At 35.4% G+C, this 19522-nt stretch overlaps 2 protein-coding genes and 1 long non-coding RNA gene across 8 annotated transcripts; 2 read left to right on the forward strand and 1 right to left on the reverse strand.

Moving 5' to 3' along the window:
• The first annotated feature begins 1695 nt into the window (after positions 1 to 1695).
• LOC116175632 (cystinosin homolog) lies at positions 1696 to 5026 on the forward strand. Its single transcript, XM_031493854.1, has 8 exons — positions 1696 to 1971; positions 2016 to 2106; positions 2152 to 2328; positions 3622 to 3762; positions 3814 to 3913; positions 3964 to 4254; positions 4299 to 4416; positions 4472 to 5026. Exons 1-8 carry the CDS (start codon positions 1926 to 1928, stop codon positions 4612 to 4614), a joined length of 1107 nt encoding a protein of 368 aa, XP_031349714.1. The 5' UTR covers positions 1696 to 1925; the 3' UTR covers positions 4615 to 5026.
• A 1166-nt stretch (positions 5027 to 6192) lies between these two features.
• LOC116175633 (cystinosin homolog) lies at positions 6193 to 18110 on the reverse strand. 6 transcript variants are annotated; one of them, XM_031493857.1, is made up of 9 exons: positions 18043 to 18110; positions 15754 to 15795; positions 11079 to 11198; positions 10938 to 11028; positions 10703 to 10888; positions 7183 to 7323; positions 6741 to 7131; positions 6577 to 6694; positions 6193 to 6528 (listed from the first exon to the last, which is right to left on the reverse strand). In XM_031493857.1, the coding sequence occupies exons 3-9, from the start codon at positions 11137 to 11139 to the stop codon at positions 6398 to 6400; spliced, it is 1119 nt and encodes a 372-aa protein (XP_031349717.1). In that variant the 5' UTR covers positions 11140 to 11198; positions 15754 to 15795; positions 18043 to 18110; the 3' UTR covers positions 6193 to 6397. The 6 variants fall into 6 exon arrangements, with proteins under 6 accessions (XP_031349717.1, XP_031349716.1, XP_031349718.1 ...); XM_031493856.1 differs by lacking the exon at positions 18043 to 18110 and adding an exon at positions 15847 to 16685; XM_031493858.1 differs by lacking the exons at positions 15754 to 15795; positions 18043 to 18110 and adding an exon at positions 12723 to 13084.
• LOC116175635 lies at positions 18097 to 18875 on the forward strand. Its single transcript, XR_004146335.1, has 3 exons — positions 18097 to 18223; positions 18275 to 18400; positions 18450 to 18875. It is a non-coding gene; the product is annotated as an uncharacterized LOC116175635 (long non-coding RNA).
• The last annotated feature ends 647 nt before the right edge of the window (positions 18876 to 19522 follow it).

Consider the following 19522-nt stretch of genomic DNA (forward strand, 5'->3'; position numbering starts at 1 on the left):
ATACATCTGTAAATAATGAAGTGAAATACTTTGTACATAATGGTGAAATATTCGAAATTTTAAAAAACGCACATATTGAAACTGGTCATGGTGGATTACATAAAATGTATAATGCTGTAAAAAGTAAGTACGTTAATATATGACGTCAAATAATTCAACTCTTCATAAGTCACTGCGAAACATGTGCGAAAAAAAGAGCACATCCAAAAAAAGGAGTTGTAATAAAACCAATGGTTTTTAACGAAGTTAACTCACGTGGACAAGTGGACTTAATAGACCAGTACCCGATGTGGACCGGAGTAAAAGTGATCTCAGAAACCTTATAGGTATGGTTTTTTTCAAATGCATTTCTTATATTAATTATCCTGTTTTAGGTGTTGTTATGGAAGTGACTTCTGATAACTTTTACAAGATAGGAACAAAGAACGGGGTTATCTCACAGTTATACAGTCGAAATCAAATTGCACCATGTAACACTACATTTTTGGAGATCGGAGAAGTACCACCTGCGTCGATATCCTTACGAGCGGCAAATTCACAGGCATCAGTAGTTGGCGGCCAAGGATTTGTGCGGTGCGCTTGTACTAAAAAATGTTTAAATAAGAGGTGTGTATGTAGAAAAAAAAAGTTTTGTGCAACTCTCGGTGCCACAAGTCACAACTCATTGAACTGTACTAATAAATAGGTTGTTATTGCAGGTAAATTTAAGTTTACGGAAATAATCTTTATTTTTGTTTTATTAATATTTCAAATTGTGTTTGCGTTAAATAAAATAACTTTTATTTTCAAATATGTATTTCAAGTATTCAGGCAACTCCTCATTCGAACTTTGTACAAGATTAAATTGTACGAAGTTGAATGAAAAATTAAAATCAACAGTTCGGTACAAATAGGTTGTACAGAACGCGAATAGTACAAATCTCGAGCTACAAAGTAGCCTGTACACTTTGCGATTGGTACAAATATCACTGTACAGTACGCGAACGGTACAAAAACGGGCTTGGTACGTAACATATATTTAATAAAATATTAAAAATAAAATCTTGTTTAAATTTGATTCACTCTCGTAGTTTCAATTTTCACTTATTATTGTTATCAATTGTAGCATTGAATAAAAATTTAATTTATTCAATGATTAAAACAAGAAATGAAGAGATTGTACCTACTACCTACTATGCAAGTTACACATTAATAGCATTGAATAAAAAAAATGTTGTGAGTTTTCTCTGCTCACCCCACTAGGAAACCGTGCTGTGACCAGTATAACTGCACTGTAGATGTAACCACATCATTCTAGACTGTGATCAAAGCTTTGTAGGTTGCATTGCATACATCACTAGGCGCTATTTGCCTACTTTTAGGCTTTTACCACGGCGTTTTTTTTTCATTTCTTTCTTGGTACTTTTGTTGGAACTTGTTAAACGAGCTGTTAACTTGAGCAGTGTAGGCGTAGAGGAATGTTTGCTTTAACAATTAAGATTGGTCTTAAAAAAGTGATGCCATTTCCGGTTATTTGGACTTCTATAATAATTAACTCGCCACTTCCTCTTCGGCAGATGAAATTAATATGAATATTCTAAACTGAATCGATAAGTTGTGAGTCGTTCCCTTTTTCCTACTACTAAAATAACGTATACTTTATCACGATTTGTAAAATTTTTAATAAAAACTTAAGTGAAGTAGGTACGTTTAGTATCAATCTTTATAGCTTCGCGTTCAGTTCGCCACGTTTTGGGCTTACTTTTTTCCAAGGCAAGGCAGTGATCACACATTAGATTAGAAGATTAAAAGGTTACCAGCTTCAAAAGGAGATAACTAATTTTTCTGTCTGTGGGTAAACATTTCACTACGTTATCTGGGTAGTGGTTGCGACGTATGTTCGTTTATGTTTGTTCTTGTGATGTCGTTGTATATTTGTATCTAAAATGTTGTGCTATCAAAACGCGGGTGTAGTTTTATTTTTTATCGCAGGTAAGTGATATCAACGTTTTGTAGTTGTTATTGCAAGACTTTAGGTATTGGAGTTGTAATCGGTGAAATTAGTATTTCAACAAAAGAAGTATTGGTTCAAACAAATGATGTAACAAAGATTAGTGTAACAGTAAGGTAAGAAAAGTTGAAACGACAAATGGATTGACCTTCAGCTTTTAGAAATGCTAGCACCTTAGGTGTCCAAATCAGCTTGAATGCCCAACACGAAGACATTGTAAGCGTCCTGCCCACAACATTATTTCTGCAGCCCTTTAACGAAACGTACGAGTTAGTAGTTAGGGGAAGAACGGCCGGGCACTCAGAAGTGTCAGCAATTTCTAATGACACGAGTATTGTGTAAGTTATAAATGTAAAGGTTCAAATAATACACAAACATTAGTTTTCTCGGGGAATGTTCTAAGATCAAAAGTTAGGTATCAATGTACGACCTACTTCCCTTTAAAACACGAGACAAGTTGTTAATTTGGATATAAAACGCAATTTACGCTTCCTTACATCCAATAATATCGAATTACTAGAAACAAGCGTGACAGTCAATAAAAGTACCTACCTTTATTGTCGAATCTTAATATTGACAAGGTCGCCTTCGTTTCAACTTTCGCAACTGTATACCTAAATGTATTTTAGAATACACTTGGTGCAGGTACCTACCTCAGGGATTCGATATTTGTTCGTTACTGTTTGTCACAGTCGCCTGTTTGTAAAATTATGTAGAAAAACAGATTTTTTTTTATTCAATCGTAATACGAGGTAAGTAACGATTTTCAGGTGGGACAGTTTCAGTACGATATTGTATGGTGATTGCTATATTTGTAGTAAAATAAAGGTGGCATATAGCGAAGGCCCGAAACCGATAAGACGTTCAGGAAATACCGAGGGAAATACTTAACTTTATAATGTTGTCAGAAAGATAAACAAACGACCAGAATGAGAGTTTTCATCTTTGAACTAAGTCGAATGATAATAATGCTATGGTATAGTCTCCATCAAAATTTTCCTTTGACGTAAACTTTGTAAAATTATCTCTTAGTTTATTTATAACTATTTATATGCAAATTAAACAAGATTAACAACACAATTTAAAATAAATAGATTTTTATAACTATTAGGGAAAATCTTTCTGGTGAAACCCTACTGTGTATATTTGTGGATTTATATCAAAATAACTCAACATTAACATTGAATAAGGAATCCTATAAGTAATTACTTATTCAATAATATTAATCAACCCTAATTCAATTTGAGACGCTTCATTAATAGGTACCTACATTTCAATGACTTTATTCCTTTGATGGATTGTACTTATTCCTCTTGCTCAGTTAATATCTTGTTGATTTGTTCAAGATAATCTTAATTTTCGACGTTCGATTCGACTTAACAACATTACTTCCTTATATATTAGTATTATTATTATTCCAAAACATTTTGATTCTCCTTTAATATAGGTAGAAGCGAAATTCACTACATTGAATCTCCTCTCTGACCACCTTTCAAGTTTCCAAAACACTTAATGAGCTCATTATTTACCGGGTATGCTTCACTTAGGGATAAGTGAGCTAATGGAATTTTTGACCATAATGATCGTTGATCATGATAGTTGTTATATTAAAATTTTCGCTTTCATTCCAGTTTATCAGACATATACTTGATTACAAACGTCTGCAACAGTTACGTGGTGGACATACTTTCCAAAATCGCCGGATGGATCTACATAATATCGTGGGGATCCTCTTTCTATCCTCAAATTTACAGCAACTACAAACGAAAGAGGTTAGATTTTATGGTATACCAACAAAAAACGTAATGTTTTCAAATTTACAGCGTGGTCGGTTTAAATTTCGATTATGTCGGTTTCAATCTGATTGGTTACGTATCGTTTGGGATCTTCATATCCGGTTTGTACTTCGTTCCGTATTTACAGGTAGGTAATTGAAATCAATTTTCGCCAATTTTTTGACGAGATGAATATAGCAAGAGTACTTTGCCTTATACCCCAGGGGTCTCATTCCGGTTAAAACAAACGACGTGGTGTACAATTTTCACGGAACCTTCGCAGTTTTGCTCACAATTTTTCAGTGTTGCATTTACGAAAGGGCACGGCAGACAGTTTCAAACATCGCCAAAGTACTGATGGGAATATTGGCTCTGTTCTACATTGTTTGTGGTATACTGATAGCGACAGGAGCTTTGAAATGGCTAAGCTTCTTATACTACTGCTCCTACCTCAAACTTATCATCACACTCCTCAAGTACATTCCTCAGGTAAGTTTAACTCACCACTCCTTGACTGATCGGACTCCATTTAGGCGTACATGAATTATAAGCGGAAAAGTACGAGCGGATGGAGTATCGGACTCGTTCTTCTTGATCTGACCGGTGGACTACTCAGTGTCGTTCAAATGATTTTGGATGCCTACAATTATAGTAAGATGCTGTTAGCAGTTTTAACGTACTTACCTAGTAACTTTGCACTTTTTAGACGATTGGCTCTCCATCTTTGGCAATCCTACCAAGTTTGGATTAGGACTGTTTAATATATTCATCCACAGCTTTTTCATTACCCAACATTATGTATTGTACAGGGAGAGGCCTCTCGAACCCGCCCCCAAAACATGGGTTTAATTATTATTCCTTTAGGCTCGGTTTTTCATATTACTACTAAAACTATCTGACAGTTAATTTTCACGGAAAAAAATGCATTTACATGGAGGTTATCTATGAGATAAGTATAAATAAAACATGAAAATCTGGTCCTTAATAGTACGTACTATTAGTACATTTTAATTTAATTTGAAAGAGATTTAAATAAAGATTCCTTGAATAAATTGGTGCCGCCAAGATGTAATTATTCGATTCTCAACACTTCATACTAGTAGCATTTTTCACTCAAAACTGGCTGAAGATATGGACAGATGGGAGACGAACGGAGGGACAAGTTTAACACAATCGTGTACATTAATGAATGTGTCCGTTTGGGAAAATATGGCTAAAAATTGTACCTAATTCTAGTTCAAATAAAGCAATATCAATGGTTTTTATATATTTTTAGCCTCCTATCTCGCGCTAGGTGGCTATTGCAATCACCGTTTTTTAGACATGTTAAAATTTCATTACATGTCGACGTTTTAGATTATTTTAAGTAACTTTTAAAGAACACAATTTTTTTGTGTCTATGTATGTGCGTAGGTACGTGCGTACGTTGGAAATTTTCCGACATTTTGTTCAAATTTTGGATTTGTATATTAGGCATACGGAAACGAAAAACAACGGGCCGGATTTTTTCAAATAGTTTTATTTTAATTTGACTTTATTTTTGAGTGGCGGGGGTTCACCCAACCCACTATATATTTACAAATATCCATGCCATTCGAACTATCAGGTACTTTAGCACTACAGTTCAGCTTTACCTGAACTGCGCCACACGTAGGTAACCCACTTATTAACGAGCTTTGGAGTGGTTACCCATTCAAATACGAGTATTAACCGGGAGCAACGTTACTTGACTGAGAACAATAAATGAATTATTAGTAATAAATACAAAAAAGCGCTAAAAGTCAACATGGAGTATTTAGGAAAGAATGTATCATAAAGAATTATCGATTATCGCGATCTAATTATTAAATTAAGTTCGAAATAAACAAAAATAAATACGGGTTATATCGTGACTAGCTTTAGGGTGGTAACAATAAATATACGATAATTTTTGCCTACTCATCATTTTTTGAAGATACTCTTCTAAAAGCGGTACCTACTTACTTTTAAATTGAGCTAGGAATCTGTTCTGTCAAGAATTTGGCACATTTTTTTCTTATTCCTTGATCATGTGACTGATCTGTCGAAGAAGGTTTTTCAATAATCTCATGCTAGAATCTTTAGGTCTCAATAATAGAAAAACTACCTTCCTAGAAAAGCGTTACTACAGAGTGACAGATTCCTAAGAAAGAAGCAAATGTAGGTGCTAACTGCTATGTATGTCGAAGTGGCAGGGTGTAAAATAAAAAGGCATACATTAACATTTTACATTTATTTCCCACATATGTGCGTATTGGTCAAAGGTCGGGTTGGGAGTTAGCGCATGGCTTGTTGACGGCCCGTGAACTCACTTTTTGCTTTAGGTATACCAGGTGCGTCGACATAACAGTCGAGTAGGTAAGTGCTCAGGTCAGTTATGCAAATGGTTGCGGTAGGAGAACGGCCAAGTCATCGTATTACATTTTTATGTTCATGTCACTGATTTATTCGAATTAACGTTTTCTTTTATGTAACAAAATCGATTTGTTTTTGAATACTTCTCTCTATAAATAGATTTAATAGTTTGTAACAAAATATTTACAACTATCACAAACTGGCGTATAAAAAATAATAACTAATTAGCATATTCTTCATTCTCTACGAAGAAAATACTTCAGACCTTACTTATAATGGGCCTAGGCCTATACAGAATGTAGTGCTGTACGACAAAGAAACTTGGAAACAGTATATTCAACATTCCCGCTAGGAACTTTGTTGGATTTCCAAAGATCGACACCCAGTCATCTATAAGAACCTACAATTAATCCACCTCTCTCATCGACAGATACTTACTGTAGTTGTACGAATCTAATATCATTTGCAACACGCTGAAAATTCCGCCGCTCAACTGCAGTAGTACCAACCCAATGCTCCAACCTTGCGTGCTTTTCCTTTTAAAATTCATGTAGGCCTAAAAAGCAACGGTGACATTTTGACTTCATTGGCATCCCACTTACTTGAGGAATATACTTTAGGGCAGTTATTATCACTTTGTTATAGGAACAGTAATAAAGAAAGTCGAGCCATTCGATCACGTTTGATCCGGCTAATATTACGATGATGAACGAAAATAAGAAGATCAGCGCCAGCGTTATCCGTCCGAACATGGTGACGACTTGATTTCCCTTTTCGTACACGAAGCACTGGATTACGGTGACGACCAGCGCCGAAATGCCGTGGATGTTGTAAACTACATCGTTCACCTTTACTGGAATTAATCCCCTGGGGTGTCTGTGGAAGTACTCATCCTGTATTTCATCGACGAAGAACACGCTCAGGATGAAGATGCCGTACATGCAGTAACCGACGATGTTGAGAGCCACGAAGTCAAAGTTTAAGCCGACCACGCTGTAAAAAAAACATTAAAGTTGGTGTGTACACAAGAATTCGCGCGTTTACCTTTTTCTTTTGTAGTTGAGGTATATCTGTGGATAGTACGAGGCACCCCATGAGAGAATGTATATCCATCCAAAAACTTTGGATAAAATGTCTAAGTAATGGTGTTTGAAGACGTTTACAATAAGACACAGCGGCTTGAATCTAAAATAAAGGTAGGGGATGAGCATCCAGAAATTGTTTAAAACATTTTCGCTTTTTTACCACCCGTTGTAATAATAATAATAATAATAATAATAATAATAATAATAATAATAATAATATTAATAAGGCCAGGATTGTGTTGACTCTATAGCAACGCACAGTTGGTTGTCTGAATGTGATGTCTTCCCGGAGACTGAGGGTTTCATGTTAGCAATACAAGACCAGGTCATTAACACACGCAACTATAAAAAACACATACATAAAGATAAAACAGTGACAAATGATTCTTGTCGACTTTGTTCACAAACATCAGAAACAATCCAACATATAATATCGGCATGCACACGACTTGCACAAACTGAATACAAACATCGACACGATCAGGTAGCTAAAATCATACATCAAAAATTAGCACTTAAACACAATCTCATAACAGATACGACACCATACTACAAATACACGCCACAGATCATACTCGAAAACAACACACACAAATTATATTGGGACAGGACACTACTCACAGACAAAACTATCCACAATAATAGACCAGACATTACACTTATAGATAAAACACAAAAATCCATTTGTATTATAGACATTGCCATCCCCAACACTAACAACTTAACTAAAACACATGCAGAAAAACACCGCAAATACACCGATATAGCTATCGAGCTTAAGACGCAATGGAGAATGAAATCTACTGTTATAGTTCCCATTATTCTTAGTGCTACCGGAGTTATACCAAAGACAATACACCACAATTTACAACTATTAGGTTTGGACAAAAACACATACAAACATTTACAAAAAGCAGTCATTATCAACACATGCCATATTGTTCGTAAATTTCTAAACATAACACAAGATACTACATACAGAAATGATCCACAACGTATACATGTAAACAACAGCACTCCCTCACAACACGGTACACAACATACTGTAATATCTCCACCTCTAACCCAAACAAACACACAAATACAACTTACCGAACAAACAAGTACAACAAATGATACAACATATACTACAATCAGAGATTCACCTCTGAAGCAAACCACATTATCACACCCATTAGTATTCAACCCAAACGCAAAAGCCTAAACAGCACTTTAGACTCACAACATGACACACAACATACTGTAATATTTCCAAACTTAACTCAACCAACCACACAAACACAACTTCCTGAACAAACAAACGCAATAAATACAAGTAACGCAACACGCACTACAAAGACGCCCTCACCCACACGGCCTAGCACAGCTAAAAAACACAATACTCTTTCTTCTCAGAAACACACCACGTTATCACAAACACAACCCACTCGTACTCAACCCAAACGCAACAACCTTAACAGCACTACAGGCTCACAAAATACTGTAATGTCTCCACCAATAACCCAAGCAACCTCACAAATACAACCTCAAGAACAAAGAAACACCATAAACACAAGTAACGCAACATGTACTACAAAGACAGGTCCATCCAATAAAATTACACGCCCTAGCACAGTTAAAAAACACATAACTCCTTCTTCACAGAAACACACCACATTTTCACAACCCACTCGTATTCAACCGAAACGCAAAAACCTTAACAGAACTACAGGCTCACAACATACTAAAATATCTCCAGCAAAAACCCAAGCAACCTCTCAAATACAACCTCAAGAACAAAGAAACACCATAAATACAACTAACGCAACATGCACTACAAAGACAGGCCCACCCAATAAAATTACACGCCCTAGCACAGTTAAAAAACACATAACTCCTTCTTCACAGAAACACACCACATTTTCACAACCCACTCGTATTCAACCGCAACGCAAAAACCTTAACAGAAGTACAGGCTCACAACATACTAAAATATCTCCACCAAAAACCCAAGCAACTTCACAAATACAACCTCAAGAACAAAGAAACATCATAAATACAAGTAACGCAACATGCACTACAAAGACAGGTCCACCCAATAAAGTTACACGCCCTAGCACAATTAAAAAACACATAACTCCTTCTTCACCGAAGCACACCACGTTATCACAACCCACTCGTATTCAACCCAAACGCAAAAACCTATACAACACTGCTAGCTCACAAAATACTGTAATATCTCCATCAATAACCCAAGCAACCTCACAAACACAACCTCAAGAACAAAGAAACACCATAAACACAAGTAACGCAACATGTACTACAAAGACAGGTCCATCCAATAAAGTTACACGCCCTAGCACAGTTAAAAAACACAATACTCCTTCTTCTCAGAAACAACCCACTCGTATACAACCGAAACGCAAAAACCTTAACAGCACCACAGGCTCACAAAATACTGCAATATCTCCACCAAAAACCCAAGCAACCTCACAAATACGACCTCAGGAACAAAGAAACACCATAAATACAATTAAAAAACACAAAACTCCTTCTTCACAGAAGCACACCACGTTATCACAACCCACTCGTATTCAACCCAAACGCAAAGCCAAAGAAACACTTACACAATAAACTCCATTTAATAAAATTACAGGAATTTTTATAATGATTTTTTTTTTGTTTTGTTTTCCTCTTTCCTGATAGCGTTGGCGTTTAGGACCCTACATAACTTCACCAGACACAGACACAGACACTAATCGTTACTTGATTTTAATCCGTGCGATTAGTTAACCAGGCTAGACCTGAGTTCTCACAAGAAACACCGACATATTAATAATAATAATAATATTGTAATTGAATCTTGTTGCTTGAAAAGCAAGGCTTGAAGTGTTAGATTTTAAAGCCTAAAGGCTGAACTCAAGATTAAAGCTTCGCATATATACCTTCAAGTTTGACATTTGACTTACACTGTGAAAAGTTTAAAGCGGTGACCTTTACATCATTTACCTTTATATCAACAGACCGTCATGTGTCAAATTGGAAGATCAACGATTGAACTCTAAAACTTGGATTTGAAGTCTCTGAACGTTTGATTCTTCATTTTTGAAATATCCTTAGGAAGCTTAAAGCTATTAACAGTTAAACTTTTGCATGAATGCACCTGAATTATTAAGTTCCAAGTTTCAAGTCTTGAATTTTGACATTTAGAGTCGAAAGAGCACTTGAATTAAGTATCTAACATTTGATATTTTATCTTTGTACTCGTACTATAAAATGTGAGGCATTTTAATTAAAACGAAAATGTTACACGGGGGTAAGGTAGACTAAATGGGAATCACTCATAGAGAAATGTTGTTCCAAATTGGAAATGGTGCAATTTGCGACTCTAATCTTCCGGCGATAAATGAAGATGGACGAAAATTTGACTTTGAGGTTATATTGCAATAATCATTCCTCCACGTGGTTCGCAATACTTGTGCTGAAAAAAAGCAACTTACTTGATAGCACTATCGACCGTCGATATGACAACTTCTGTATGTCCAGCGGAGGCAGCTTCGATGAAAAACTGATGCGTACTGTTTACGGGATCGACAAGCAAAATTGGCGGTTCGACATTCACGATGTCCTTATTTTGGATCAAGAATTCTAATATCGTGTTATACTCGTCCGTCTCATTAAAGCAACTACAAGGCAAGTTGAAGCACAATGTAATGAATACAGATCCTTACTTACGTTACTTCGAGATCAACGCCGTGATCCTCTCGCAGCTCGAGCAGAAGACTGTCGGAGGATAATGTGAAATTACAAAACGATATCGATTGCACTAAAATCAATCTGTTACTGGCACACCACAGAAAGTAGTACCTAACTTACCAAATGTGACGAGCGTTAGCAGTAACAAACTTTTCATTGCAAAGTCTTCTATTCTCTCCATTCTTTGGCGTGATTATTTTTAAAGTGTAATCGGCGAAAACGGAAATTCGAATCTTATCTCTGAAAGAAAAAGGAAATTAATTGAAACTATTGTTATCGTTGTGATTAGTATTGATATTAGAGTTAGGCTGAAGGTTTTGAACAATATGCGAATTTTAGGACGTTGAAAATGTGTTTTTTTTAGGACATTCATCTCTGAGGTTAATGTTTAAAAAATATAATTTTCGGTATAACAAAAACAAGATGCATCGTAAACCGCTTCTTTGTGATATACCCCACACTTTACGTTGCTTTAGTTCAGAATATTTACCAAATATACCTACTTTCACTGCAGCTGCACAGGATGTCCAACGAAGGAAGAAATCGGAGCTTTTGTGGAATACTTAGATCTCGACTTAGATACTATACCTAATGCAAATCCAAGACGCATTCAGATTTGTTTTCAGTTTTGTAAGAATGGTGTTACTGGATGTTTACTTACACTTTATCGGACAATTTTTTGAATTATTTCAGCTGATTCGAAATTTTTAGCAAACGCACTCCATCACAAAACAAATTGCAAATGTGGCAAGCTCATATTTTCAGTGTTGGTGTAAATAAGAAATGATTCGAGCAATTAATTCATACGGGCTTTCAGGAATTCTCTTCAAAGCTCTTCGACTTGAAATTAAAAAAAAGTTATGCAGTAGTGGATTCTACACCTACATCTAATTAACATTCCTATTTTATGTATAAACATCAGTGTTTTGTTGAAGTTAGAACAAATCAAAAATTTGTGCTCAGTCCTAATCGACCCACCTCATCGGTCGTGTAGTACTTTGCAAGTAGCGTTTGAATTTTTATAACAACTTTAATGTTAATAATGCCATGGTTTATTAAACACTGCCAGATTGATAAAATAAATAATAGCCACGATAATAGCTAATAATTTATACCTTATGTAGGTAAATATATAGTGCTCTAAATATCGCTACCTTCAGTTCTTTCGGAAATATACCGATTTTGAACGTTATATTTATTATCTACTTATTTGCTTACTAAACAGTAAACACAGTTTAGTTGTTTTTATTATCCAGGGGTCTAATGCCATTGTGTCCTTTTGATCTTTAGTCTTCTTTAAGTATAAGAATCCAAGTTTTTTAAATATAGGTAGGTATAGTTAAGCAATATAGCACACCACGTATTTCTTGCGAGCAATTGGATTCTCATCCGAGATATAAAGGAAAACAAAAAATTTTAAAAATTGTACTTACGTGTAGGGTGATTGAAGTAATTAGGTAATACAATAGGTAATCACTTATGCAGTTAAAGAATAAGAAATTATCCTGAATGTTAGTTGAGTGTAAAAACGGACTTTGAATCATGACGAGACTTAAATGTTTATGTTCACGATAGTTCCTATCATTTTTAACAATAGTAATATTGGCTAAGCTTGAAATGAAATAATGAAAATTGAATATGAACCATAGTCAACCGTATAAGCATTAGGCATGCCTACTTTTCAGCGAGAACAAAATCTTTCTTAAAATGATTGAAATTCTTTCACTGATCGAAAAAAAAACAAATCAAAGTCTACTTACATACTTTTTAATCCATTGCGGCCGCAATATTCTAAGCAAAACTTGTAAAATAATAGCACACGCACGGTCACTTTTCAGGAGTTACCTAATTACTTAAACATCTTATTCCTAATGTCCTCATAATTAATGAAACGCGCGATAATTTTGAGTACGCATCGGTTCACTGAAATTACGTTCAAATTGTGGAGATAATTTTAATTCAGTACTTATTGCACAAACATTGTGTAAGGAGTCAATCGCATGTTACTTATCTCATCCCGGTACAATGAAAGAAGGTCGCCATTTTATATCGTGATCTAAATTTGTTGCAAATTGTTACTAAATTTAACACGTTTTGTTTGTGAATGTCTAGGTTTTATTCTCACACTGATGTGAAAACTGTAATTTCCGAAACGGTTATAACAATTCTGTAATCAACCAATTTTCCAATAATTAACGTCGATATTAGGTTAGAAGTCCAGTTCACCTTACCCGCATAGGTATATAGTTTTGCATACAGAAACGTACTGACTTCACGTTGCCATTAAACCATTGGCTATTACCTATATATCACTGGAAAAATGCACTCTACATGATCATTTTGGTCTTTAAAAATGTCTGTTTGATGTAGCATGTAGCTATATGCTCCGAATGTTGTAAACTCGGCTGTAAATGTCAGCCAATGAGGTCGTTTTACGCGCGTTTAGATGAAAGTCAAAAATCCGCCCATGCAATCAAAAAAGCAACACAAATGAAGCAACATCTAAGATCCTCTTTTCTCTAAACTAAACGTGTCATTGATTAAGAAGCTTACTGCTTCAATTCCAATTAAGCGTTCCCGTAATTGCCTCAAACAAAAAACCTAGTACCAGTAAGTGGTATATAGATTCTTAAGAGAGCCCACAGTAGTACTTCAAACCACACTATAGTAGTCCACCCTAAGTATTTTCAAAGGTAAAAGTTGCAAACAAGAATTAAGTTCGACAAGATGCTTCAAAAATTCGAAAGCTTGCTCTTGATATAACCATAAATTTATTTTGTCGTGAGGTCAAACTAGCGCAACTGATTACTATAATTATTTCAGCATACCAACCGATCACTACACTTTAAATTGAATTAACAAAATCAGTAAAGTTATTTACATAGGTAAGTCTGGTTTACTTCAATCTATGTGAAAGTATGTATATTGGTCTTCGTCCTACAGCTGTAAGCTTAAATGTTAATTACCTTTGTAATAGGACACAAATAGTTTCCGTAGAGCGGTAATATTTCACAATCGTTACTTGTGAAGGGTCTGTATTGGGTCCCATATTATTCACCATATACATATCCACATTTCCTAGTGTTCTTCATTCTTGCTTGTCTCATTTTTACGCTGATGAGTGATGACACTCAAATATATTACTCTTTGTTTTTGTTACCCAATGAGATGCACCAAGCGTGCGTAACAATGAGCGATGAGTTGGAGCGCATGTCAGGAGTGTCGGCCGCGCACGGCCTCCTATTGAACCCTGATACATCGAAAATGGTACGAAAATGGTACTTTTCGGTAGTCGTCAAAATATATAGGTTTAAAGTTATGGATAGAATAAGTATAACGATTAATAATAGACCGTTGATAAGGTGAATAATTTGGGGCTTACCATGGATCCAGACTTGCGTTTCGATCAACATGTTTCAAAGTGTTTGCGAAGCGGTTATGCAAGTCTAAAACTTATTTATCAAAACCGACACCTATTTGGCACTTAGCGTAAGAAAGTTCTGTGTAACATTTTGGTACTATCCAGGCTCAACTACTGTGACTCTCTGTATGGTCCATGCCTTAGTTCGATTAATATTAACAGAATTCAGAAGCTACAGAAGGTGAGAACGTATTAGTCATAAATTGGTTGAGCTCGGATGGTTGAATATGAAAAATCGTAGCCTCTTGCATGCCGCATCAGCCTTATTCCACAGTCATAATAAATAAAACACCGGCTTACTTGTACGAGAAAATTAATTTTCGAACAGACTTGCACAATCTTAATTTGAGGTTCAAGGGATTGTTATAACGCCTCCGATTCATACAACACAAGCGTTCAAAAAATCTTACTTAATCCTATTATATTATAAATCGCTTTCCCTAAAATCCTTCAAATCCATTATTCATACAGATATGCTCAGGATACAAACAAATACAGTTTAAGTAAGTGCTCCATTTCCATTTCTAAATTTTCAAATATTTTTACCGGTAAGATTATAGTACACCCAAATTGATGTAATTTATATCTTATCTCTTTTTTTTCTTCTTTTCTTATATTCTATACTTCTTCTATAATGTAATTTTCTTCTTTTTCGCGGATCGGAATTCAAAATAGCAAGGTTAAGTGTAAGAACAGATGACATTATTTTACTGTCAATTTGAACTTCGTCTTGTACCTACTAATTTTTTCTGTTGTTTATTTTTCTTGTTTTTTTTAAATAAAGGCAAATATTATTATTATTAATATTATTATAATACACTGGGAAAGAAACTGACTTACTGACACCAATTTTAACGAGTTACTGACATGCAGTGATGTGTCGCTAACAGATCATTTTCAACGAAGTTAGGAAAAACAAGATCTTCTGCCAAAGGAAACAATTAAACCTTTTATGCCAAAAAAACCTCTCGAATGATCCGGACGATCTTCAGAATCTGTAGATAACGTTCCAGTTCTAGGATTGTATTTAATCGACGTATCGTGTGAATGATACGCAATAATCAATAGGTACTGAAGAACAGGAACTGTTATTTCATTATTAGACAACGACTTAAGCAATTAAATAATTAATAAACGAGAACGAAAAAACTATTATCTATTACGTAATGCACCATGAAGAGAGAATCAGCTTTCGATGGGAAGACCTGATTTTGTGCTATTGACATACTTAAAGTTACAATTGCTTATAATGTCAAGGGTGCAGGTTCTGTAAGATTTTTGCAAGTTAGGCAGTTATCAATTATATCGCAAAAAGGTTAGTTATTCGTCCCATCAATTGCATACGTGACTAATTAAACAAAATATAGAACTTACCCTTTTAACCACCCATAATTCTTCAATGTAACAGAAGTGGACCTGTAACCAACGACCCGTTTTAGTCATCTGAACAGTCAAAGTCACTCTTACCTCGTTCCGTTTTCGAATGTACCATTAGGTATAGTCTTATCTGAAGAGGAGGAAGTTAATTTATACAATTTTTGCAATGATCTGTGATTTGCACACTTCAACCGTATTATTCAATACGGTCGTAACTATAATCATTTCATTTAGTAAACCGGCCGACTAACACTGTTCCTATAAATTGACTCGAATAGTTCTACTTAGAGGCGAACACGTGAGACATTGAGTATAATTTGCATATAATCACTCAGTATTTACATAAACGCCGTTTTGAAACTATCATTTTTGGGAAGGGCCACACTGGTTAGTAAAATTCGGCTTTCGCGTTCGCCCCCGCGTCTGTTTATTAATCACGCACTCACTTAAGGATTTGACCAGCATCCAGAACATCTGTGTTTAAGATTCAAGGTTGTTGCCACATATGTGCTCGGTACCAATTCATTTAAACATAAAATACGCGCGTCAATTGTGTTAGTCATTTACCCTTTAAAGGGACGTGACGTCAAAACGGTACCCAATTAGAAGATTTGTTTCTGTTTTTGGAAAATCTGCGATTGGCATTCGTTTTTGATGCGTCTCAATATCTTTCAAATAGGAAAATGAATTGGAATAATACATTCCACCGGTAGGTAGGGTACATCTCTTTGCGATTAGAGAACGAATGTGCTTAAACGACTTCTAATGCCTTGGGAAACTGCTTTTGATGAACCTCCTTGAAGGTAGCAATTCTTGCTACACCATCACTATTTCGAATGCAACGGTCCAGTCATCTCAAAAAAATGGGATCAAATTACCTACTACTAATATGGAACCAAAAATAGCTGCGGGGACAGCGAGAGCAAAAGTAAATACTATGCGATCAAAAATGAGTTGCTGGAGTCACATTTGGAATTTTTGTTTAGGAAGTACTTAACTTGAACTTCCAAAGACGACTCGACAGCAACTCAATTTTGATCGCACGTTACAAATCCGCAAACCTAGGACTTCTTAGCTGAGAGGATAAGACATAAGAAACCTTTTTCGAATGAAATGCTAACGCGCACATGATGGTCTGCAGTGGTAGGTACTCCGTACTGGTATAAATATAGAGAAGGTAAGTTTACTCTATTGGAAACGTTTAATCTCGTTATCCGAGTTCTATGTCATAGTTCAAGATTCCAAAGTAACTTTTGGTTTTTTAATCAGCAACGTGCAAGAGATACCGTAACCTTCTCACCTTTCGATTCTGATATTTTGTATTCTAGACAAAATGCCAATACAAACTTTTCGCACACTGTATAGTGTATAAACACTACGATTTACTACTTAACCTCAAATTATAATGCATTATTAAATTGAATGCGACAGTAAACCACCTCAAAAGAATAATAATAACGAACAATAAATTTATGTCAATAAGGATGTGCGTAAATACAAATTTGGTCATCGTCTTATCTAACGGTCTCGATGATTGAAATGCGTCATTTTATTTCCACTTATCATTCGCTTATTTCAAAAAAACTTTCGATTCCATGAGTCGCTCAGGTCAAAATAGTGTGATAAAACGTCATCATTTCCAACTTCGCTTTTTACATTAAAACTAAACTGGCTAACTAACCAAGCTGCATTCCTAGCAACCACTTCTAAAAATCGATCAAAAGAGATCCCTGAAAGAATATTCCGCTGGGGTTTTTTGTATTTGTTTCAACTTATTTCTCCAGAAGTTTAAAAATTGGAGAGACCTCTAAGGGTCTCGAAAGGTTCTCTGAAAAATTTACGAATCTCAAAATTATCAGTGAAAAATTCTCAGTAATATATGACTTTTTAGCGCCGTGACGTCATACAACTGTTTATTTAAATAGTAACCCACATTTCTGACTAACCAGTAAAGTTTTCGAGGGGTTACCTATTCGAATACGAGTAAGAAAGACGAAAAACCTTCAAATTTTATAACATCGAATATAAAGCTAGAGCGCCATTCTAAAAATCTGAATAACTCAAAACGATAAGACCATAAAATATGTAAGGCAAAGCAAAGTAGCACACAATTACTGATAGAAGTTCGACACTTCGACTTCACGAAACTGCTTACATTTCAGATTTCTTTAAAAATACTGTTCCGGTATTCGGTTTTCCTGTTTTCGACACCGAACTACTTTAAAACAATAATAAGAAATGTTGCACTCTATAGTTTGTTTTACAGTTTGCGAATTATTCACTCACCTAATTAAATATCATCCACTTGCAGCACGAGTACCTATAGCAGTCCAAAAATAACTAAGCGTGTGTAGATCCCGGCATTCTGCCAATTAATGACAGTTTAGTGAAAATAACTCTCCTTGCCTCATTCCATTACGGTTCACACCAACAAGGAAATAATTTTCAAAACCCGTATAATTATAATGTAATTAAAGTTTTCGAGATTTAATTAAATTTATAATTTATAAATTTATAGTTTAAAATCGTAAGTGGATACCGAATGAAAATTTTAGTTTGAATTATCCGTCGACAGCGCCATCTTTGGGATGGGCATTTTTTGTCTACTATCCTACGAGTATTTTGAGGAAAATCCAAATCCACGGTAAATGAAAACAAAATAAGATAAAATAAACGCGATGTGAATGTTTTAGTTTGGATATCATTTCCACACAGAACGTGATGCCTTTGTTGAATAATGAAAGGAAAGGACATGCCGAAGAAAAAAACGTATGCCGAAGGTTCTTTGAGGAATATTTGTTAACTGAGCAAAATAAGTACAAGAACAAAAATCGACCAAATATACATGCATTTGGATTGCCCCATTTTTTCACATTATAGTGACTTGGCACGCGCGCGCAAATTTTGAGAGCATCTCGTTCTGCATCCAAATTTGCCACAAATTGGCGGTATACCTACAAATGAAGTACAATGATAAATTAATTGATAATAATACTCTCTTATACCACTTTATTGCCGATCTAATATCAGAGTTGGACTGGGTCACTGGGTCAACTGGGTCACCTGGGTCACTAAATTAAACTGGGTCGCTGGGTCACGTCATACTCTTTTCAGTTAGACCCAGTGACCCAGTGACCCAGATTGACCCAGTGACCCAACTTGACCCAGTTTGACCCAGTGACCCAGTTTGACCCAGCGACCCAATTTCACCCGGGGACCCAATTCGACCCAGTCACCTAGTTTGATCGAATAACGCAGTTAAGTCAGTGCCCTCGGTTCAAGTGTACAGATTATGCAATAAATGAAATGCTGGTTTGTTGAAAATAATACTCGATTGCTTGACAACTGCCATTTCTGTGATGTTTGCTTTAATACTGCCGTAAAAAACTTTCCATGTCCCGAATTGTATTAGAATAATGTTATTTCTTTGCTTCAGGGCTTACCAGTTTGCTTACAGTGGTGTTCATTCACATTTAATTTTTTTCTACTATGTAGTTAGCTTAATCCAAATAAATCTTTTCTCTAAATACTTTCATTGACTACTTTACTACAAACAATAAACAAATGCATTTGATTTTTTTAGGTATTAGTTCTCTTGAATGAAATTGGGCTACGTGCTTGTTGCCGAATATTATTGAGGAAGTTTTTTTTTTAAATTGAAAGTTACTTGAAATTGTTTTGGATGATACCTAACAATAATTTAATTACTGGGCCACCGGGTCAAGACGGGTCACTGAGTAAAGCTGGGTCAAGATGGGTCACTGGG

Source organism: Photinus pyralis, unplaced genomic scaffold (genome assembly GCF_008802855.1).
Source record: "Photinus pyralis isolate 1611_PpyrPB1 unplaced genomic scaffold, Ppyr1.3 Ppyr1.4_LG7, whole genome shotgun sequence".
NCBI classification, from domain to species: Eukaryota; Metazoa; Arthropoda; class Insecta; order Coleoptera; family Lampyridae; genus Photinus; species Photinus pyralis.

What these genes read in the sequence shown, in the direction of transcription:
- LOC116175633 (XM_031493857.1), bottom strand. Translation starts at nt 11,139, where the DNA reads ATGGAGAGAATAGAAGACTTTGCAATGAAAAGTTTGTTACTGCTAACG. An exon ending in GGCGTTGATCTCGAAGTAAC is followed by an intron (nt 10,889 to 10,937) that starts GTAAGTAAGGAT and finishes CTTGCCTTGTAG; the next exon opens with TTGCTTTAATGAGACGGACG. An exon ending in ACGGTCGATAGTGCTATCAA is followed by an intron (nt 7,324 to 10,702) that starts GTAAGTTGCTTT and finishes CCTTTATTTTAG; the next exon opens with ATTCAAGCCGCTGTGTCTTA.
- LOC116175632 (XM_031493854.1), top strand. Translation starts at nt 1,926, where the DNA reads ATGTTGTGCTATCAAAACGCGGGTGTAGTTTTATTTTTTATCGCAG. An exon ending in AAGATTAGTGTAACAGTAAG is followed by an intron (nt 2,107 to 2,151) that starts GTAAGAAAAGTT and finishes TTCAGCTTTTAG; the next exon opens with AAATGCTAGCACCTTAGGTG. An exon ending in TTTGGATGCCTACAATTATA is followed by an intron (nt 4,417 to 4,471) that starts GTAAGATGCTGT and finishes TGCACTTTTTAG; the next exon opens with ACGATTGGCTCTCCATCTTT.